Below are 24428 nucleotides of genomic sequence, written 5' to 3'. Positions count from 1 at the left end.
GGAAACAGTGTCAGACTTTATTTTGGGGGGGCTCCAAAATCACTGCAGATGGTGACTGCAGCCATGAAATTAAAAGATGCTTACTCTTTGGAAGGAAAGTTATGACCAACCTAGATAGCATATTCAAAAGCAGAGACATTACTTTGCCAACAAAGGTCCATCTAGTCAAGGCTATGGTTTTCCAGTGGTCATGTATGGATGTGAGAGTTGGATTGTGAAGAAAGCTGACTGCCGACGAATTGATGTTTTTGAACTGTGGTGCTAAAGAAGACTCTTGAGAGTCCCTTGGACTGCAAGGAGATCAAACCAGTCAATCCTAAAGGAAATCAGTCCTGAATATTCATTGGAAGGACTGATGCTGAAGCTGAAACTCCAGTACTTTGGCCACCTCATGCAAAGAGTTAACTCATTGGAAGACTTTGATGCTGGAAGGGATTGGGGGCAGGAGGAGAAGGGGACGACAGAGGATTAGATGGCTGGATGGCATCACCAACTCGATGGACGTGAGTTTGAGTGAACTCCGGGAGTTGGTGATGGAAAAGGAGGCTTGGCGTGCTGTGATTCATGGGGTCGCAAAGAATCGGACACGACTGAACGACTGAACTGAACTGACACATACAATGGGATACTGCTGCTAAGTCACTTCAGTCGTGTCCGACTCTGTGCGACCCCATAGATGGCAGCCCACCAGGCTTCCCGTCCCTGAGATTCTCCAGGCAAGAACACTGGAGTGGGTTGCCATTTCCTTCTCCAATGCATGAAAGTGAAAAGTGAAAGTGAAGTCGCTCAGTCTTAGCGACCCCATGGACTGCAGCCTACCAGGCTCCTCTGCCCAAGGGATTCTCCAGGCAAGAGTACTGGAGTGGGTTGCCATTGCCTTCTCCAATGGGATACTATTCAGCCATAAAAAAGAACAAAATTTTGCCATTTGCAACAACATGAATGGACATTGAGGGTATTACGCTAAGTGAAATAAGTCAGATATATGTGGCATATAACCTTTAAAAGTTGTGAATCACTATATTATACACATAAAATATATAATATTATATATCAATTGTACCTTCGTAATAGATAGGTTGTAGCTCAGATGGTAAAGCATCTGCCTGCTATGCAGGAGTCTTGGGTTTGATTCCTTGATCTGGAATATCCCCTGGAGAAGGAAATGGCAACCCACTCCAGTATTCTTGCCTGGTGAATCCCATGGACAGAGGAACTGGTGGGCTACAGTCCATGGGGTCACAAAGAGTCACACACATCCAAATTATATTTCAGTTCACTTCAGTTCTGTCGCTCAGTCATGTCCGACTCTTTGCAACCCCATGAATCGCAACATGCCAGGCCTCCCTGTCCATCACCAACTCCCGGAGTTCACCCAAACTCATATCCATCAAGTCGGCGAAGCCATCGAGCCTCTGTCGTCCCCTTCTCCTCCTGCCCTCATTATATTTAGGACTTTTAAAAAACTCAACAATAAGAAATAACTCACTTCAGTTCAGTTCATTCACTCAGTTGTTTGTTCATGACCAACTCCAGGAGCTTGCTCAAACTCATGTCCATCGAGTCGGTAATGCCATCCAACCATCACATCCTCTCTCGTCCCCTTCTCCTGCCTTATCTTTCCCAGCATCAGGGTCTTTCCCAATGAGTCAGTTCTTCACATCAGGTGGCCAAAGTACTGGAGTTTCAGCTTCAGCATCAGTCATTCCAATGAATATTCTGGACTGATTTCCTTTAGGATTGACTGGTTTGATCTCCTTGCAGTCCAAGCGACTATCAAGAGTCTTCTTCAGCACCACAGTTCAAAAGCATCAATTCTTCAGCACTCAGCTTTCTTTATAGTCCAGCTCTCACATCCGTACATGACTACTGGAAAACCCATAGCTTTGACTGGACAGACCTTCGTTGGCAAAGTAATGTCTCTGCTTTTCAAAATGCTGTCTAGGTTGGTCATAACTTTTTTCCCAAGGAGCAAGCGTCTTTTAATTTCATGGCTACAGTCATCATCTGTAGTGATTTTTGGAGCCTAAAAAAATAAAGTCATCCACTGTTTCCATATTTTCCCCATCTATTTGTCATGAAGTGATGGGACCGGATGCTATGATCTTAGGTTTTTGAATGTTGAGTTTTAAGCCAACTTTTTCACTCTCCTCTTTCACCTTCATCAAGAAGCTTTTTAGTTCTTCTTCGCTTTCTGCCATAAGGGTGGTGTCATCTGCATATCTGAGGTTATTGATGTTTCTCCCAGCAATCTTGGTTCCAGCTTGTACTTCATCCAGCCTGGCATTTTGCATGATGTACTCTGCATATACGTTAAATAAGCAGGGTGACAATATACAGCCTTGACCTATTCCTCTCCCAATTTGGATCCAGTCTGTTCCGGTTCTAACCGTCTGTTCTTGACCTGCATACATATTTCTCAGGAGGCAGGTCAAGTAGTCTGGTATTCCCATCTCTTTCAGAATTTTCCACAGTTTCTTGTGATCCACACAGTCAAAAGCTTTGGTTTAGTCAATAAACCAGAAGTAGATGTTTTTCTGGAACTCCCTTGCTTTTTCAGTGATCCAACAGATGTTGGCAATTTGATCTCTGGTTCCTCTGCCTCTTCTAAATCCAACTTTAACATCTGGAAGTTCACGGTTCATGTACTGTTGAAACCTGGCTTGGAGAATTTTGAGTATTATTTGGCTGGCGTGTGAGATAAGTGCAATTGTGCAGTAGTCTAAATATTCTTTGGGATTGGAATGAAAACTGACCTTTTCCAGTCCTGTGGCCCCTGCTGAGTTTTCCAAATTTGCTGGTATATTGAGTGCAGCACTTTCACAGCATCATCTTTTAGGATTTGAAATAGCTCAACTGAATTCCATCACCTCCACTAGCTTTGTTCTCAGTGATGCTTCCTAAGGCCCACTTGACTTTACATTCCAGGATGTCTGGCTCTAGCTGAGTGAACACACCATCGTGATTATCTGGGTCATTAACATCTTTTTGTATAGTTCTTCTGTGTGTTCTTGCCACCTCTTTTTAATATCTTATGCTTCTGTTAGGTCCATACTGTTTCTTTCCTTTATTGAGCCCATCTTTGCATGAAATGTTCCCTTGGAATCTGTAAGTTTCTTGAAGAGATCTCTAGTCTTTCCCATTCTATTGTTTTCCCCTATTTCTTTGCATTGATCACTGAGGAAGTCTTTCTTATCTCTCCTTGCTATTCTTTGGCACTCTGCAATCAAATAGGTGTATTTTTCGTTTTCTCCTTTGCCTTTAGCTTCTCTTCTTTTCTCAGCTATTTGTAAGGCCTCCTCAGACAACCATTTTTGCCTTTTTGCATTTCTTTTTTTCTGGGAATGGTCTTGATCACTGCTTCCTATACAGTGTCACAAACCTTAGTCCATAGTTCTTCAGGCACTCTATCAGATCTAATATCTTGAATCTATTTGTTACTTCCACTGTATAATCATAAGAGATTTGATTTAGGTCATACCTGAATGATCTAGTGGTTTTTTCCCCCGACTTTCTTCAATTTGAGTCTGAATTTTGCAATAAGGATTTTTTGAATTTTGCAACAACTCACTTAGAAATGGGCCAAAGACCTTAACAAAAGTCTCATCAAAGAAGTTATAGAGATATCAAATAAGTATATAAAAAGATGCAATACATCATATATCATCTGGAAATGCTAATTAAAACAAGATATTAAAACATAGCTATTAGAATGGCCAAAATCGCAAGCACAACAGATACTGGTAAGAATGTAGATCAACAGGAGCTAATGGGAATGAAAAGTGGTACAGTCACTTTGTAAAGCTATTTGGCAGTTTCATGCAAAACTAAACATATACTTATCGTATGATCCACCAATCATGCTTATTGATATTTACCCAAAGGAGTTGAAAACATTATGTACACACAAAAACCTACACATAGGGTTTGTAGCAGCTTTGATCATAATTGCCCAAATTTGGAAGCAACCAAAATCTATAATAGGACTCTGAGTTAGAGATGGCAACTGTATGTCAGATCCCATACTAATGTCATACTGAGAACCTTCACTATCTGATTTCTGGCCAGACAAATGACCTGTCAAGACGTTTTCCAAAATTACTCTAAAAATCTATCATTTGGTTCTGATTATGTCATTTTGTGAAGGAAGCATTCTATTCTGTGCCCTGAGTTTTATAATAGGTACAGATTTCTTCTCATTTTGAATTTTAAGTCTTAGAGTCATTCTGAGGTAGCAAAGCATAAATTTCAGTCTCTGCTATCAAAGTTGCTTGTAATATTATTTGGTAAAGTGCTGAATGAAAACTATAAAGTGCCATCACCATGCATTGTAGCCTGGTTTATGAGTGCTGTCGTCTGTAGAATTTTCTGTTTCACTAGTGTGAGTTTCTCTGGAGAATCTACTTAATTATAAACAATTATCTATAAAAGCATTATTTTGAGTGTCTCTGAGTGAGTGTTTCCTTAGAACCGGGCAAAGTGTGTACAGCTGAGCACTGATGGAGAGTGCAGTCTGAGAACCAAGTGGGAGTTTGTTTTGAGAATAAGAGAGATCAGGAGAATCGCACGATATGCCAGAACCCTGATTTTTAACCTGCTGAGGGTGCACAGAGGAGTTGGTTTTCAGCTCCAAAGTAACCATTCAAAAAAGGTACATCAGGTAGTTTATAACCTAAGCCCCTTTGGGCTTTGGTATAAAAACCTCCTAAACATATCTTGAAAGAGTTTTCTGACATTGGAGGGCCTGTTAGAAGAGTCTGCTAAAGAAGTTACCTGCTTTATTTCTGAAGCTTCTGTTTCTTGAGTGTCTGTTTTTGGTGTGGGTTTATGGGTCAGTGATTTAAAATTCTGATTTGAAAACTTCTGATCGTGCATGTAGTTTTCCATTTTCCTCTTTCCTATTAGATGTATTCTTGAATTATGCAGGGATCTTATGGCTATTTTGGAAAATATGCAGCTTCAATATAGTTTAACAGGATAAGGATGGCCACAGTGTACACCGGAAGGTTTTGTCACATCCTCTCCCTGTCTTTCCAGGACTCATTCATTATCATATGAATTGATATACTTATTATATTTATGGCTCTTACATTAGCATGTGTTTTCAAGAATATTTTTATTAAAGTATGGTTGATTTACAATGCTTTGTTAGTTTCAGGTATACGGCATAGTGACTCAGTTACATAAATATATATTCCTTTTCAGATTCCTTTCTCTTATAGTTTATTGCAGAATATTGAGTATAGTTCCCTGTGCTATACATTAGGTCCTTATTGGTTACCAGTTTTATATATAGTGGTGTGTATATTTAATCCTAGCCTCCTAATGTACCTTATCCCACCCATCTTTCCCCTTTGGTAATCCTAAGTTTATTTTCTATGTCTGTGAGTCTCTTTCTGTTTTGTTAAATAAGTCCATTTGTGTCTTTTTTAGATTCCACATATAAGCGATATCAGATGATATTTTTCTTTCTCTGGCTTTCTTTACTTAGTATGATAATCTCTAGGTCCATTGTATTGCTGCAAATGGCATTATTTTATTCTTTTTTATGGCTGAGTAATATTCCATTGTATATATATACACCACATCTTTATCTATTGCTAGACATTTAGGTTGCTTCCATGTCCTATTGTAAATAGTGTTGTAAATAGTGTAATAGTGTAATTTACAAGCTATTGTAAATAGTGTTGCAGTGAACATTGGGATGCAAGTGTCTTTTCAAAGTATGATTTTCTCATGATATATGCCTAGGAGTGGGATTGCTGGATCATAGAGTAGCTCAGTAGCCCTATTTTTAGCTTTTTTAGGAACCTCCATACTGTCTTCCATAGAGGATGTGTACCAATTTATATCCCACCAACAATGGAGAAGGCAATGGCACCCCACTCCAGTACTCTTGCCTGGAAAATCCCAAGGACGGAGGAGCCTGGTGGGCTGAAGTCCATGCGGGTCGCTGGGAGTCGGACACCACTGAGCGACTTCACTTTCACTTTTCACTAACATGCATTGGAGAAGGAAATGGCAACCCACTCCAGTGTTCTTGCCTGGAGAATCCCAGGAATGGAGGAGCCTGGTAGGCTGCGGTCTATGGGGTCGCACAGAGTCGGACACGACTGAGCGACTGAACTGAACTGAACTGAAAGCTGGTTTTCATGTTTTTTATTGATATTTCTTTAGTGTAAGAGTTCATGTGTTATATTAGCCATTGTTTCTTTGAATATTGTGTTTGTTCTTTCCTGGCATCCCTATTAGGTGAATATTGGACCTTCTCATTCTGTTGTTTATGTCTCCTAAACTTTCCTTTGTATTTGTTCTGTCTTTTATCTGTGCTCTATTATAGATAATTTCCCCTGATCTGGCTTTTTTTTCTAGCTTACTAATTGTCTCTTTAGCTGTATCTATTTTGTTCTTAACCTTGTCATTTGATGTCCTTTTAAAATTTTTATTTCAATGCCTTTAGTTTAATTTCCGGAAGTTCTCTTTGGTTCTTTTTAAAATCTGCTGGTTCTTTTTATTATGAATTTTTATTATACTTTTTATGTATTAATATTTAAAATTATTTTTAAAATTTCTGTTTAATAAGGCTATAATCTGAAGTTCTTTGAAATCTAATTTAGTTTGTGTGTCTTTTGACTCCCACTAAGTTTGGCTTGTTTCTTAGTATGTTTTTAAGATTGAATTGTGAGCTCATTTTTTAAAAACTTATTTTTAATTGAAAGATAATTACAATATTGTGTTGGTTTGTGAGCTTATTTTCTTTTTTTTATTTTTTATTTATTTATTTTTTTAAAATTTTATTTTATTTTTAAACTTTACATAATTGTATTAGTTTTGCCAAATATCAAAATGAATCCGCCACAGGTATACATGTGTTCCCCATCCTGAACCCTCCTCCCTCCTCCCTCCCCATACCATCCCTCTGGGTCGTCCCAGTGCACTAGCCCCAAGCATCCAGTATCGTGCATCGAACCTGGACTGGCAACTCGTTTCTTACATGATATTTTACATGTTTCAATGCCATTCTCCCAAATCTTACCACCCTCTCCCTCCACCACAGAGTCCATAAGACTGTTCTATACATCAGTGTCTCTTTTCAGCTGACCCTTTTCTGGGGTTTAGTTTGTGCCTGAGTTGAAGTCATGTCCCTCCAGAAAACTTCTGTGTGTATTTCCACCAAGTTTTCTAGATTATATTACCATCCTAGAACCAGATTTTATTTTGATTTCTTATTTTGAGATTGAGATTTCCCAGCGAAGATGTTTAATTATTTTTGTTACCCTGCCTTAGCAGTGTTTGTCAAGCTGATTTCCTCTAGTCTGGCCTCTCCACTAATACTGTCACTCTTATGTGGGGGATCTTTTTTCTAAAACTTGTGTTGCAGACATTTCTGTGGCCTCATCTTCTGTTTCTGAGTTAAAAGACAAGACTCTAGGTTACTGAGACAGGTAAACCCCAACCATATCTAATACATCAGTTTATAGACTTATTACTCTGATTTGGCACCAAGGGACTTCTCTTACAGATTGTTCTGAGTTTTGCTATACATTTTAAAGGATGCTTCTTACATCTTGTTTAGTATGTGTGTTTTGTGGTGAGAGGACTTTCATAGCTTCCATATTTCCAGAAATTATAGTCTGTCTACTTATTTGTTTATTAACTATGAATTGCATGAGAACAGGGTCCCTGCCCATCTAGTTCACCATAGTACCTGCTACATACTTAGTCAGTGTTTGTGGACTCAGTGAAATACTGTTCATTATAGATTTATTTATACTAATGAAAACCTGAAATGAACCCAAATGTCTAATATTAGGGGAGTACTCAAGTAAATGGTTATATTTACTTGAAAACAAATGGCTATTGCTCATATAAAGTTTTTCAGCAGAAAATGATAATTTGAAGGGTTAAATTATAAGACTGAAAAATGTTAAAGATTGAGTGTAGGTGAAAAACATCTGAACTCAAGTTTGAATTTAGATTTGAAAACTTTATGCAAAGCAAAAAAATACTAATGAATACTAAAGTTGTTTATGTTACAGTGGTAGATTGAGGATCCCCTTTTACCCTTTATATTCAAACCTCCTATAGTGTGTTTTTATAATGAAAATACTAAGAAGAAAAAATGTGCATTAGTTTCCTTAAAAGTTCTTAGATTTAAATACACTAAAAAGTTGATAAAACGTAAAATTTCAGAATTAGTTTTATTATTAAAATGTTTACAGACTTTTATATGAAAACACAGAGAAAGATCTTTCTGATACTCAGCGACACCTTGCTAAGAAAAAGTATGAGCTACAGCTTACTCAGGAGAAAATTATGTGCTTGGATGAAAAAATTGGTGAGTTTTTTCCTGATGTTCCTTTTTGTTTTTTAAGTCTGGAAAAAAAAGTTTTCTTCTCTTCAGTTATAACATAGAGAAACTTAGAAATAGACCCTTAAGTTAAAAGTTTTTAGTCAAAAAATCATGAGAAAATGTATTTTTCTTTGATAGTAAAATGTTTTACTTACACTTAGATCCGTAAATACTTAGTCATGGCTTCATATTTTTCATGAAGGAATAGCTAAACAAAGCAATAGTACTTTGTAAATTTATGATGATCAATTTTAAATTTGTAAGCTTTTATATTATGTCATGCCCATAGCTGTTATAATGAAATGTATTACATATATACTATTTTTGGTAGAAGGTATACATAGATTTGGATATATCTGTAGTTCATTTGAGTTTATAGAAAAAATTATTTTTATGAAGTCTCTTATTATTATTTCTTACCAGTGTTCTTTATGAAAATATGGTCATAACTTAGTCTTCTTATAACTTTAAATTAAAATTTTGGCCAGGACAATAAAAGTGCTCATTTTAAAACTGAATAAGATTTTTAAGGTTTGCTATTATGCAGATCAAAAATATCTGACATAAGCAATTAGGTCGGTGGGGTGCTTTTTACTGAGGTAGAAAGTATTAAAAGAAAATATAAAAGAATATTGAAGAACTCATTTTTGGATTTTAAGTTCAAGTAAAAATGTAGGCTAAGTAGGTAAATAGATAAGTTAGTATCTCAGAAGAGAAATCATAGCTAAAGATATACATTTAGGACACATCAGCATGTAAATGATACTTTAAAACCGTGAAATCACCTAGGGAAAATGTAGAGAATGAGAAGAGGATCCAGGACTGAGTAAGAAGAAGCCAAAGAAGTAGGAAGAAAACCCAGAAGTGAGTGTCATTTGGGGAGGCAAGAGAGCAATGTGTTTTAGAAAGGAGGATATGATCAATTGTCAGATACTTTCGAGAAGCAAAATAAGATGAGAATGAAAAAATATTGATTGGATTGACGCATTGGAGGTTTTGGAAACATGGGTCCCCCAAAACTTTGTGTGTTAGATGTGAAAGATGGAGTAGTCTGAGGATTGATTGGGAAATGAGATGGTGGAGACAGGAGAGAACAGAAGTCAAACAGAAGTTTGGCTCTTAAGAGTAGCAGAAAAATGGGGTGGTAGCATAAATGGGATGTGGGGTTAACTTTTTTTTAAGCTAGGAGGTTCTAGAACTGGCTTAGAGTTTGTTTTCTGCCAATGAGAATAAACTCAGGTATCAGAACACCCCGAACAAGCGGTTTGCCGGGAAAAGAAACAGGGTTCATCCCGTTTGCATACATCACCCTCTGTGGTGTGAAATTCCACTCTTAGTGCTGCACTGGGTGGCCCTGGCAGTCACTTACCTAAAGGTCTAGTCACACTGACTTTCTTAGGGTAGAGATGGTCTAGACCAGTGCTCCTCAAACTTCAGGAGAGCTAAGCTCACTGGAGCCAGGCTCCTCGGAGCAGGATATGCCAGGGCTTTCGTATCTTTCCCAGGGTGTTTGTTGAAACATAAATTGCTCTGCCCACTCAGAATTTCTAATTCAGTAGGTCTAGCATGGGACCTAAGGATTTGTATTTCTCATAAGTTCCCAGGTGATGCTGATGGTTCTGGTTGACAAACCACCATTTGAAAACCACTTTTCTATACCAATTATAGAGGACTTCAACACTGACGCTGGCATTCCAGCATACTTACAAAGCAAATCAGACTTCTGGGATGATTTTTTTCTAGGAATGTTTATAACAGTGCTGTAGAAAAAATCAGAATAGTAGAAGATATTTGACTCCAATGATGACTTAACTGAATATATTTTTAAGATCTGGTAGTTACCAATTTATATGCAACACTGATTCGAAGCTTAAAGGAAGGTAAAATTAGGAGAGAAAAAGAATCAACATTCCATGTACTTCCTCCACACACCTTCCCCTCTCCTACCACACATTCTACTTTGAGAACTTGTTATATAGAACTTTCCTTTGTTGTTCTAATTCAAATGTGTTAATTGTGCTTTTTCATTTACAAGTCATTTAGAATGATTAATCTTCATTTTTAATCACTAACAACAAAAGCCATTTTAAAAGTTGGGATAGAGTATTTTATCTTTAGTCATTGAATATAATATAGGAGAATTTACTTTGAAAAGTACTTCACTCTGCTTGAACTGGAAAAAAATTTATCTTGTTTAAAACAATGCCTTTATGATTACACATTTAGATAATTTTACAAGACAAAGTATTGCCCAGAGAGAAGAAATCAGCATTCTTGGTGCAACCCTCAATGATTTGGCTAAAGAAAAGGAATGCCTGCAAGCATGTTTGGATAAAAAATCTGAGAATATTGCGTCCCTTGGAGAGAGTTTGGCAATGAAAGTATGTTCTGAAAACTGTGATTTAAAAGAAATGTTTGAACTTGAATCTGAATAAAATAATAGGATTTTCCCAATTTTTTTTTCCTTAGAGAGGTGAAACTTTAAAATCTGATTTTGAAATATTTCAAGATAGTCTTAGGAAATATGTGTTCAAATTCACTAGCTAATATTTTTAAATAAATTTTTCTCTCATCAATTTCTGATCAACTTTTACTAACAATAGCTAATTCAAACATCTCAAAATGTAAAGCATAATTTTTAAAAAGCAGTGAGACTGATTTATTTTTTAAAGCACACCAGAACTTAAATTTTCAAGTGGCCACCTTGGGAGGCAATATATTTCATTAAATATAATGAAGTTTATATTCAAAATTAGGAGCGTGTTTTTCCATCATCTTCAGCCTTTGAGAGTGGATCATATGGAACTGGTGAAAAAGTTGGGTGATAAATTTCATCCAACAGTTTTGTTGTTCAAACAATGACAAATGAAGGTGTTTTGAAATAGTGACCCCCTTTCTAGCTCATAAACTGATTCTGAAGGCAATTCCTAAGCTGTTTTCTACAAATGTCTTAAGCAAAGGCAGTATCACTGGCTTAGGGTCTTTCCCCTCTCTAAGGGCAATAACTAACTTTGAGGGTCTTTCCCTCTAAGGGAACTAATCCATTCACTCGTCCACCCAGCCATCCATTCAACAAACATTCATGGACATGTACCAGGTATTATGTTAGAAACTGGGGCTGAGTGGGCATACCTTCCAAAGGCCTACGGTATAATTCAAAGCAAGATAAAGAAAGATGCTGTTATGATGGAATTTGCCAAGCACCATAATGGCACACGCATGATGTATGAGTGAAGTTCGGCAGAAACCTCTCGTTCAGGCCAGGGCTTGGATTAGGGGAGGAAGAAGATCTAGGAAGCCTTCCACACAGTGATGGTGCTTATACTGCCCTGAAAGATGACTAGAAATTAGCCAGGAAAAGACTTAGAGAAAGGAGTGATCCAGACAGGTGGAGCACTGTTTAGAGAAAAGGTGATCCAAGCAAGTAGAGCAACTTATATGGAAGCCCAGTGGCTTTCATCAGAGAATTTGGTGAGATTTCTTGATACTTTAGTATGTCCAGAGAATAGAGTGCAAGGAGGGGAGTACGGGGGCATGAAGGGGGGTAAAAGATAAGATGGGATATATAAGCAACAAATCAAAAATACCTGAGATGTTGAGTTTTGATACCATCATCATGGATGTAGAGAATCATTGAAATCATATAAATGAAATGTTACAATTAGATCTTTAAAGGATTATCCTGTCACTTGTTAATCCATGTAAAAAGTGGGCTGTAGGGAAATGAGAGTAGTGATAGTAGTTAGGAGTAAAGTGATAAGAGCCGTACTAGGAAGTGACAGTGTCTGTGAGAGACAGATAGCTCTGTTTAGGAAGCAAGACTGCCAGGATGTGCTTTCTGCTTAGGAGGCAAATGACCAGTTCCTTAAACACAGGACGCAGAGCAAGCTTAGTGAGGAAGGTTATCAGCACGCCTTTGTGACATGAGTTGAATCTTGGATTTTAAGGTGTGCACAGAAAATTGAAGTTAACAGATTTGGGTATCATGAGCATAATTGAAGTTGTCAAAGTACACGAGGTAGTAAATTTTGGCTTAACTGGAAAAGTCTGATTGACTAATTTCATGTCTTCTACTCTGCTAACTGTACCAATATTATCTTCTCCTTCACAAAGAATATTGAGTTGCAAGTCCATTTCAAAATTGAGTATTATATAGGATTATGAATATAAACACATCCATCCTATGAAGGGAAAACAGTGTTACACATTCAAAAGAGGAAATGTTCTATACAATGATATTTCAGAGCTGAATTTTTAATACCTTTCAGTGAAAAATAGTAGTTTTATTAGTTTAATCTGGAGATTACATTGGAAAGGTAATTACTATGGAAAAGTCTATATTATAGTGAATAAAGTGAATTTTGTCTGGTAATCATAGTTTTTTAAAAGTTGTACTACTACTTGATACCAATTAAAGTTAGAAAATTCAATAGCAAGTTTGCAGATTTTTGAATCATAAAAGTCAGAATTATTTGTATAAAATTTTAGTTTGTTTCTTTTTTCTGAGTAGATTATGACCACCCTGTCCAGGTTGAATTTTTAACAATTAACTTGATCTGTGTCTCTGATTGGACAAATATATTGAGATTGTATAAGGATTATCAAGTTGATAATGATATAAATTTTAAGAAATGATGCTATTAGGGTCACATTAAGAGAAAAATAGTCTAGGAGGATATGTTATTGGATTCTATACAATAATTTTGTTTGCCCTGAATACTTTTGCAGTATTTTTAGAGAATCAAGGAATTTCTGTTGATAAAAGAGAGATCTTTTTAGGCTTATAAGCCATGTTTAAATATTAACCAAGCAATAGTTGTCAGAAATACTAGAAATTCAGTTATCTTTTCAGAATTTATTTAGAAGTGTGTTAAGTTGCATTTCGAAAGCATTTGTAAATATTCTGTAGTAAGCAGTATTTTCTCTTTGAGTTTTTCCTCCATTGACTGTGATTCTTTAAGGGGTTTAACAGTTTTGCTAATGGATATTTTAACCATACTTCAGTATCCATTATGGCCAGATATGGAATCTGTGCCATTCTGTCAGAAAACAGAATGGGAAACCAGAGTTAAAAATACCCTAGAGAGGAACACATGAGTAAAGGAGAATCACACACACACACACACACACACAGAGTTGTCTCTGATGATAGGAGCAGCACTGTTTGGGAAATACAGGTTTAATTTTCGTCTTGTTAACTTGGTTACTAGGATTTGAAAATTTAAAAGGCAAAGTGAAATCTGGTTATTTAGTGGAAGAATAATTTTTCTACTTTTTAAGGACTTATGTTAGTGCTAAGTATCTATGTGTAGTATCCATTACTATTTCAGGATCAGCTAGTTTTTAAAGGAGGACATCTGGAAATGGTATTGATGGGATTAAGATATTCCCCCTCATCTCAGTCTTGATTGATTCCACTAATTCTACTCCCTCTCCACACCCTTAAAAAAGAAAAATTGAAATAATTTATTTCTTATACTTTTGTTGTAGGCCTGCTTACTAGCTTACACCTAAAATTAATAGTATACTTCTATAAGTAATCCCACTGTAACAGCTTTTTCAAGGTGATGTTGATGACTGATATATATGGTGTACTTTGTCAAGGTCATTATTCTTAATAACTAAATTTAGTTTTACATGATTGACTTTCCTGGGTTTTATAACATGAAGAAGTAAGGAAGGAAATCAGTCCTATTTCCAGTAGAGAACCCAGTGCCAAATAATTGGGTTTCCTCCTAAAACAGGGTGCTTAAGGGGTTCTTATGTTGCTGGGTCACTGCACAAAATATCTTTTAATGGCATTTGATGTGATGATCTCATATCAGTATACCTAAGTATAGTCTTTGTTTTGAGGAGCAAAATCAATTGTTTTTATCCAGTACAGATACTCACATTAATATATTAAGCATTAGTTTTAAAGCGTAGCAAAGAATAAAACACAAGTGTTTAAAAAAACTGTAAATCAAAAAGGTGGGAAATTCTTCTAATATATTCACTTTTAACAGAAATAACAGTTTAAGATAATTTTGTATTTAATACTTATATTATTTTTCAAGGAAAAGACCATTTCAGGCATGAAGAATATCATTGCTGAGATGGAACAGGCATCAAGGTAAATCACTTACTCAAGAAAGATTTGATCACTTTTTGGGGGGCAAAGTACTATGTTAGGTACAAAGATAGAAACAAGGGGCTTAGTGCTATGTATAAGATGCTAGCTCTCTAATATTGAAAGGAGGCCTGAGTCTGTTTGAGAAAGTAAAGGGAAGATATGGTGTTTGCCAAAGATAGGAAAGAGAAGAGCATTCAAGATAGAAACAATAGCAAAGAGCCACAGAAAACCACAAGTGGGGTTCAGAAGTCTCTGGAATGACAAGTAGGTGAATATGTTGGAACCCAAAGCATAAGGGGAGAAATGAAGGAGAGGCTAGGCAGGCAGGCAGAGGCCTATGATACAGACAGATGAGCCTGTGGGCAGTGAGAAATCACTAAAGGCTGGTGAGATTTTTTTTGTCAGAGAGATTACACAGGCAGAATAGGTGATGAGGGACTGGGCTTGGGAGGTTGAGGGACAAGGGTGTGGTGTTTGTGAGGGAAAGAATCTAGGAAAATGCCAAATGCTAGTGATGAATACTAAACATAATGAACCTACATGGAAAAAGATTTTTCTTTGAAGTTTCCAAGACCTTCTTGTAGGTATGTCTAGTAAGCAGTCAAATATAAGAGTTGAGAGTGTAAGGAAGAGGCTGAGGCAGGGGTGATCATTTCAGAGTTGTCTGAGTGTAGATAGGGTTGGGAGTCTCAGACATGAATAGGAACTGTCAGAGAGAAAGAAGGGCTGGCATGAGAAGAATCAGGAGGCTAAGGGTTAAGCCCTGAGAACCACTCATTTTCACAAGGGCAGAGGAAGAGGAGCATCTAGCATCTAGAGGTAGGGCGATGACTTTCTTATACTTGAGCATCAGAAGTTGTGAATTTGTAACAAATCGTTGACTACTGTGTATATTTATTTGGCATCTTTTTCATAGTGTAGTGTTGGCAACACACAGAAGCTTCAATGCACTATTTTTACAGTATTTATTCCTGGAAATTTAAATATGTTTAAAACTCTTGAAATGTTTTCATGCTGTCTCTTCTGTCTCATGAAAATTTGTTATTCTGTTTCGGTAAAACGTCTCTTCTCATGTACTGCCTGATTTGTGGAATAGACAGTCTACTGAGGCCCTCATTATGTGCGAACAAGACATTTCCAGAATGCGCCGGCAGTTGGATGAGACAAATGATGAGCTGGCTCAAATAGCCAGGGAGAGGGACATCTTGGCTCATGAGAATGACAATCTCCAAGAACAGTTTGCTAAAGCTAAACAAGAAAACCAGGTATACTTGTTCCTAGAATCTTCTTCTCTGAGAAGGATATGTTTCTTCTGAGCCACAGCCCTCGTTTTCATTTCATAGAAAAGCTCAGGCTTTGGAACCAGCCATTTAAAAAATCTTTATTACACAGAATATGCCATGTGGTTTCTAAATGAAATTTTCAAACATACAGTTAAATATTAGAGAAAAGAGAACAGGGTTGTAACATTTGTATTAATTCTTAGAAAGTACTTCCTTAGTGAAGGATAAATATTGGAAAAACTAGCAAATGAAGATAACCTTCAGAAATGGTTAAGAAAAGAGTAGGTTTATGTGATGGACTATTACTCTTAATATGAGTATATTGACCATGCCATGTTATTTGGTTCTCTTTAGAACTGTGATTCTTTTTAGGAAAATTTCTCTTATAATTAGTTCCTCTCTAAGCCAGTACAGTTCAGTTTTATCAACAGCTCTCCTTACCAGTATCGCTTTTAATTTTATCATTAGAAAATTTTCCTTGAAAACTTTCTTCCCCCATTGAAATTCTTCAATACAAATGATTTCCTTCACTTTGCTGTCACTCTCAATGTGTTTAGTTTGCATCATAAAAGTCTGTATTTTTAAACTGTTAAATAATTTAATTTACATAATCAGATATAAAGATGCCAAGCTTTGTTAATTATTAAAAAGTTGTTTGAGGTGTTAAAGTAGTTTGTTCAAAAGTTAATGAACACTGGGATCCTGGAACAGAAAAAGGACATTCCATAAAAATGGAAGGAATAGGAATAAAATATGGACTTCAGTTAATAATTATGAACATTGGTTCATGAACTGTGACATGTAGTATACTAATATAAGATGTTAATAATAGGGAAAACTGAGTATAGCCTATATGGGCGCTCTCTATACTATTTTAATAACTTTTCTGTAAGTCTAAAACTTTTAAAATAAAGTTTAATTTTTAAAAGTTAATAGCAATAAAAACAAGAGATGTGAATTTATAGATTCTACTTTTGTGTGCTCTATTTACAGCTAAAGCAAACAGGCTAAAGCTAACTGTAACTAATATTTATGAAAATTAAATGAAAAGCTTTCATCTTGACCATGAAGTTATATGCTGTTAACATTTTTTTACTGATTTTCAATATAGTTTAAAAATTTTATACTGTCTTTTACATGAACTTTTTAATGTAGCTGAGATAAAACCACATACCACTTTACATCATGCTTTGTTCTACATGAGAAGACAACAGAGTGAAGTATTTAAGACTCACATGAGTGCAAGTCCCCTCTCCTGGCTGTGTGATCATATCAACTGTAAAAATGGAGAGTAGATGAGAATATGCCTAGCAAGAACTTAGAGCATCTAGCATTCAGTTCAGTTCAGTTCAGTCGCTCAGTCATGTCCGACTCTTTGCAACCCCATGAATCGCAGCGCGCCAGGCCTCCCTGTCCATCACCAACTCCCGGAGATCACTCAGACTCATGTCCATTGAGTTAGTGATGCCATCCAGCCATCTCATCCTCTGTCATCCCCTTTTCCTCCTGCCCCCAATCCCTCCCAGCATCAGAGTCTTTTCCAATGAGTCAACTCTTCGTATGAGGTGGCCAAAGTACTGGAGTTTCAGCTTTAGCATCATTCCTTCCAAAGAGCATCTAACATTATCACTTGATAAATATTTTTTAACTGTTATTAGCTTACTATAACATCATAGTTGTTTGTTATACCTTAATAAACATGTTTTATAATCAGAAGAAAATTATTACCATAACAATATACAAATGTTCAAGAGTGAATTTTTCCTATGTTTGGGTCATAGGGCGCAAATGTAGAAGATGGACCACTCTGTGGACTGCAGGTTGTTAAAAAAAACCCGTATCATAGAAGATTTGGAAAACAGAAACCTTAAAATAATTTCTTGCTCAATACCATGATTTTAAACAAATTGAGATGTTTTTAGTGTTAAATCCTGATTTTTTCAAATATGCATTAACATTTTTCTCTGTTATTAAAAAATTTTCCAAACATTTTTCATGGATGCATAATATTCTATGTGGTTTTACCACTAGGTGGATACTGTTATTTATTGCATCATTCACCTAATGAATGAATATTGTCACATAGCAAATAATTCCTCGGTAGACATTCCTTTTCATTAGATTTTATAGATTTGCTTTCAAATGGAATCAAATGCTTATGGTGTCATTTCAAAATTAAGAAACCTTCTGAGTGGACGTGAGTATAGTGAATACCCATGTATCCATCTCTTACCTTTAACAAAAAGCAACATATTTGTCTTTCTTGTTTTTATGAGCTTTTAAAAATGTCTCTTAATACATCACCAGGTAGAAGATCACAGATTTGCTTTCCTCAAATTTACATTTATTCCAACAGTACATAAAAATGTACATTCCTTGCCATATCTTTGATTGCTAGTAAATTTTAACTTTAAGTATTATCCATTTGTGGCTCCTTTTTTGTGAATTGTGTTTGGATTCTTTGTCCACTTGCTGTTTGGACTCCTGTGTTTTCTCATTATCTTTATATGAGATTTATGTATTAAGTATATTAATTTTAGTTATCTTGTAAATATTTATGGTGGTTTTGATGCAGAACAATTTGTAGTTTTTTTGTAAATCTGTCTTTTTCTCATAGGCACTGTCTAAAAAATTGAATGATACTCATAATGAACTTAGTGACATTAAGCAGAAAGTTCAAGACACTAATCTGGAGGTTAATAAACTGAAGAATATATTAAAGTCTGAAGTACGTATATTTATTTTCCCTTTGAAAATATTTATTTTCACGAGAGCTATTGATTGATCGCACTCATAGGAATGGCTGCATCAAGTGCATTTCTTTAGTGCACAGAATATTCTAATGTTGACAGTTTTGTGTTAACTGTATGTTTAGAAGGTCACCAATATCCAGAAAGGTAACTCAAGAATGCACCCCTTTTGTTTTGCCACTTAGCCATTTTAGATAAGTAGAACCCTCCTAACTGGATGGAGGACAAGGGGCCAGAGTCAACATGGGCTCACTTATATTTGAAAATGGTAATTGACAATTACAAACCTTTGACAAAGAGGCTTCACCTGATTGTGTAGCCAATCAGAATTGATCACTCTGTTGTGGGACCGTCTATTTCTTAGGGCCAGAGGGCAATGACTCTCTTCTCCATTTCTCTGTTAGTAACCAGTTGACATAAAGCTGTAGGGCAGTTTTAAAAGATTGATATACAGTAAGTGCTACAGAAAGTTAAAGAGGGTAAAAATTGATGTGAGTAAAATCCAATTTATGTATACTGTACCATGTACCTCCCAAGTACATACTCTGTACACAACTGTTATTTTTAGTACAGTAATAGGAAACACACATCTGATTCCTATTGGCACATTGGGAATATCTGAATCTTAAAAGCCAATACAGTAGATTAGTATGTTAACTTGTTAATCAACAGACTTGGCACAGATCCTTCTTATTGGTCAAGGTACCATGAGACCACAAGGTGGCGATATTAACCGAATTTCAACCAATCTCATGATTAATCTTATTTGTGAGAACTTAAATCTTGATTTGAAAGTCTTATACAATTAGAGGTGTTGTTTATTGTAATTTTGGCAATAAATTTAGCCCGGTGTTTCTGAAGTGTTTACTAACAAGTAGGAGAGGAAAAGATCTCAGTTCAGTTCAGTTCAGTTGCTCTGTCGTGTCCGACTCTTTGCGACCCCATGAATTGCAGCACGCCAGGCCTCCCTGTCCATCACCAACTTCCGGAGTTCACTGAGACTCACGTCCATTGAGTCGGTGATGCCATCCAGCCATCTCATCCTCTGTCATCCCCTTCTTCTCCTGTCCCCAATCCCTCCCAGAATCAGAGTGTTTTCTAATGAGTCAACTCTTCGCATGAGGTGGCCAAAGTACTGGATATCTAGAGTCTTTTTAATTAATTACCAGAATTATAAATAAGTTTTTAGAATGAGTTAGTCAAACCATACTATTAAAATAATTTTTTTAATATATTTTTAAAAAGTAGCTTCATGATTATTACTCAACATAGTATATTGTTTGTGGAGCTGATTGTTTTCTTTTAGAAATAAGCTCCTACTTTAGTCAGTCTATAGAGTCTAACAATGTGTTTCTCATTGTACGCCCAGTATATACTTGAATGTATATGTATGAATAGTGTTTATCAGCTTAGGTTTCATATTTTACTTCTGAGCAACTTCAGGCAAGTTGTTAGAACAGAGGGCAAAAGTGAATCATAGAACAACAGCCTATGATGGAGAAGATTAAGGCTTGGGTTATGAATGAAAAGCAGGAACCAGATAGGAAATACACCAAACCCAGAGAATTATCAGAAGCTGATGCTTAAGATATGCAAGCGGTCAGAAGCTCTGTAGTCACAATACCACCCAAGAGCAGCCAGAACACCAGAATTCATAGATACAAAAGGTCAGGTCAAGGCAGAAACTCAGAAACCAGACTAGCAAGTAGTCAGCAAGCAGATATATCGGGAAAAGAGGCAGTAAGGAGTTTTGTTTAAACAAAAGCAAATGTAAAAACATATTCATTGAGGTCTGGAAGATAAGAGTAAAACCATAACCTTGCTAGAGTGTGTGTGACTCAGGAACCGGGGCAGATCCTGGGCCCGTTCCCTTTTGTTAATTATTGATTGACCGATTTCTAAACTGAGAGTGTAGACAGGATTCCTTGACGTTATGCTGTAGATGGTCCTCTTGACAAGTAAATTCCTAGTGACTTGGCAAATAATGTTTAATTTGCATCATATGCTTAACATTTTACTCTTTTAAAGTAACACCTAAGATTTGCTTTTTAGGAATCTGAGAACAGACAAATGATGGACCAACTCCGAAAAGCCAATGAAGATGCTGAAAATTGGGAAAATAAGGCCCGTCAAGCAGAGGCAGATAACAATACCCTCAAATTAGAACTAATCACTGCTGAGGCAGAGGGGAACAGGTTAAAAGAAAAAGTAGATGCCCTCAATAGAGAGGTCGAGCAGGTAAGTTTGGGAAAATATGCTTGTTGTACATCCTGCATCATATTTAAAAGAGTTTTGTTTGCCTTTCCATAAATTAAGTGTATAACAAACACTTAGGTTGTCTAAGTAGACTTTGTAGTCTGTCTGTTAACTGTTCTCCACACTGGTTCTCTAATCTCTTACCTAACCTGCAACTATTAATAGAATAATCTTTAGCATTTTAAAAAATAAGAAAATATTTCAAGCATACAAAAACAGTGGCCTCCCCAAAAGTAATATAAAAGGGCCTATAAGCCCACATCCAAGGTTGAAGAACGCTAACATTTTGCCATATTTATAAAGAATATATTTATCATTTAAATAAAGTGTCTTTATTTAAAGAAACAAAACATTGCAGACCCAGCTCGCATCCTTTTCCTCCCCCGCTCTTGTGGTTGGTGTGTAGAACTTTCATGTCAGTTGTATAACTCTCTTGAATATATTTGTACTTTATCTACATACTGATCACCCACAAATGATGTATAATGTTTTGTGTACCTTGAGTTTTGGGGGGGTTGTTGTTTTTTAAAAAAATTTATTAGGGTATAGCTACTTAACAATGTTATGTTACTTTCTACCGTACAGCAAAGTGAATCAGCTGTATGTATACATAGATCCCCTCTTTTCCAGATTTCCTTCCCATTCAGGTCACCACAGAGCATTGAGTAGAGTTCCCTGTGCTGTACAGGAGGTTCTCATTAGTCATCTATTTTATACATGGTATCAATAGTATATATGTGCCAATCCAAATCTCCCAGTTCATCCTATCTCCCCCTTTTCCGCCTTGGTACATATGTTTTTTTCTTTACATCGGTGTCTCTGTTTCTGCTTTGTAAATAAGATTGTCTATACCAATTTTTTTTTTCAGATTCCACATATGTATGTTAATATATATTTTTCTCTTTCTGACTTACTTTGCTCTATAATAGGCTCTAGGTTCATCCACCTCATTAGAACTAACTCAAATGTGTTCTTCTTTATAGCTGAGTAGTATTCCGTTGTAATGTATGTACCACATCTTCTTTGTCCATCCCTCTGTCAGTGGACATTTAGGTTGCTTCCATGTCCTGGTTATTATAAATAGTGCTGCAGTAAACTCTGGGGTGCATGTATCTTTTGGAATTATGATTTTATCTGGATATATGCCCAGGAGTGGGATTGCTGGATCATATGGTAGCTCTATTTTTAGTTTTTAAAGGAACACCCAAACTGTTTTTCATAGTGGCTGTACCAATTTATTGAGACATTCCCACCAACTGTGTAGGAGGGCTCCTTTTTCTCCGCACTCTCTACAACATTTATTGCTTATAGATTTTTTTGATGATGGCTATTCTGACAGGTCTGAGGTGATACCTCATTGTAGTTTTGATATGCATCTCCCTAATAATTAGTGATGTTGAACATCTTTTCCATGTGCTTTTAAGCCATCTATATGTCTTCTTTGGGAAAATGTCTATTTAGATCTTCCACCCATTTTTTGATTGGGTTAATTGGCTTTTTTTTTATATTGAGCTGCATGAACTTCTACATTTTGGAGATTAATCCTTTGTTGGTTGCTTCGTTTGCAAGTGTTTCCTCCCATTCTGAGGGCTGTCTTTTTGTTTTGTTCATGGTTTCCGTTGCTGTACAAAAGCTTTTAAGTTTATTTAGGTACTACTTGTTTACTTTTGTTTTTATTTTTACTATTCTAGGAGGTGGATTGAAAAAGATCTTGCTGTAATTTATGTCAAAGAGTGTTCTATGTTTTCCACCAAGAGTTTTATAGTATCTGGCCTTACATTTAGGTCTTTAATCCATCTTGAGTTTACTTTTGTCTATGGTGTTCTAATTTTATTATTTTACATGTAGCTGTCCAGTTTTAACTTCCTGTTTTAAATTTCACAGATTTCTTCTCTTATTTTTTTCTTTTCTTCTCCGTCCTTTCAGTCTGCTTCTTTTTCCAGTTTCCTAAGGTGGAAGCTTAGATTATTGACTTTAGATCTTTCTTCTTTTCTAATAAATGCAGTCACTGCTACAGATTTCCTTTAACTACTGCTTTCACTGCATGCCACTAATTTTGATAAGTTATATTTTACTTTAGTTAAAATATCAAAATATTTCTCTTGAAATTTCTTTTCTGAGCCATGTGTTACTTAGAAGTGTGTTGCTTAATTTCCACATATTTGGGGATTTTCCAGTTATCTTTCTGTTATTGATTTCCAGTTCAATTTCACTGCGGTTGGAGAGCATACTTAGTATGATTTATATTTTTAAAAATTTGTTAGGCTGGGACTTTCCTGGCAGTCCAGTGGTTGGGACTTCGCCTTCCAAAGTGCAGGGAGTGTGGACTCAGTCTCTGTTCCAGGAGCTCAGATCCCACATGGCTCAGAGCCAAAAAACTAAAGCATTAAAAAAAAGCATCAATATTCTCACAAGTTCAATAAAGACTTTCAAAACGGTCCACATCAAAGAAAATCTTTTTAAAAATTGTTAATGTATGTTTCGTAGCCCATATGTAAGTCTACTTAGAGAATATTCCACATGAGCTTTAGAAGAATGTGTATTCTGCTGTTGTTGCATGAAGTTCCTAGGCCTGTCAGACCCAGCGATTGGTGCTGCCAACTCAGCCGCGTCCTTACTCGTTCTCTGCCTGCGAGGTGGGCCACTTACTGCTGGGGGCGTGCTGTGTCCCCAGCCGTAGCTGTGGGCTCAGGTGTCTCCCCTTGCCATGCTGGCTTTTCTTCCTTTATGTGTGTTGACATATTGTGTTGTTAGGTGCATACACGCTATGGGTTGTTATGTTTGGTGAATTAAGCTTTTTATCATTATTTATTGTCTCCTCTTTATCTCTGGTAAGTGTCCTTGCTCTGAATCAGCTTTGTTTGAAATTCGTCTAACTACTCCAGCCTTCCTTTGATTTGTGTTTGCATCTTTATATTAAAGTGAGTTTCTTGTAAATACATATAGTTGACTTTTGTTTTTTCCCCATTCTGACACTCTGTATATATAAGTCCATTCATATTTGCAATGATTATGGATATAGATGGGTTAATAATTATCCTATTTGTGACTGTTTTCTATTCATTGCCCTTGTTTTATGTTTATTTTTTTCTTTCCCTCATTTATTGCTTTTCTGGTTTTAGTTAAGCATCTTTTATGATTATATTTTATCTCCTAAATTAACATATCAATATACTTCTTTTTTTAAAACTTTTTAAGTGGTTACCCTACAATTTTCAGTATACACTTATGACTACGTCTGCATTTTTAAATAGCACTATATGACTCCGCGAATAGTGCAGGTGTCTTTAACGTTGTATTTGAAATTCCTCTCTCCCATCCTTCATAACATTACTGTCCATCATTTTACTTATCCATGATCTATAACCACTGAATAAATTATTTCTATTGTGTTGAACCCACTGTTATCTAGTAAATTAGTTAAAAATAAGAAAAATAAAAGATCTTATTTTACCTTCATTCATTTTGTCTCTAATGTCCTTCATTTATTTGTATAGATATGAGTTTCTTACGTATGTTATGTTACTTATTTGAAAATCTTTTTTCAACGTTTCTTCCAAGGAAAATCTACTAAAAACACAACCCAGGGATTGAACCTGGGTCTCCTGCATTGCAGGCAGGTTCTTTACCATCCAAGCCACCAGGGAAGCCAATGACCACCATCAATTCAGTTC

The 24428-nt window shown here is 36.2% G+C and overlaps 1 protein-coding gene across 5 annotated transcripts in view; it reads left to right on the top strand.

Annotated features, from left to right (window-relative positions):
• Positions 1 to 24428, top strand: part of TSGA10 (testis specific, 10) — a 93602-nt gene that overhangs the window by 49434 nt on the left and 19740 nt on the right. For all 5 annotated transcript variants that reach the window (XM_010829621.1, XM_010829624.1, XM_010829622.1 and 2 more), the window contains 6 exons: positions 8223 to 8338; positions 10580 to 10734; positions 14410 to 14465; positions 15562 to 15730; positions 18366 to 18476; positions 20551 to 20736. In XM_010829621.1, the coding sequence (XP_010827923.1) occupies positions 8223 to 8338; positions 10580 to 10734; positions 14410 to 14465; positions 15562 to 15730; positions 18366 to 18476; positions 20551 to 20736 (793 nt within the window). The remainder of the gene's footprint in view (positions 1 to 8222; positions 8339 to 10579; positions 10735 to 14409; positions 14466 to 15561; positions 15731 to 18365; positions 18477 to 20550; positions 20737 to 24428) is intronic.

The sequence above is a fragment of the Bison bison genome, unplaced genomic scaffold, assembly GCF_000754665.1.
Source record: "Bison bison bison isolate TAMUID 2011002044 unplaced genomic scaffold, Bison_UMD1.0 scf7180017864508, whole genome shotgun sequence".
Lineage (NCBI taxonomy): Eukaryota > Metazoa > Chordata > Mammalia > Artiodactyla > Bovidae > Bison > Bison bison.
Note: the sequence above shows the minus strand (reverse complement) of the source record. Positions and strands in the feature narration are given on the sequence as shown.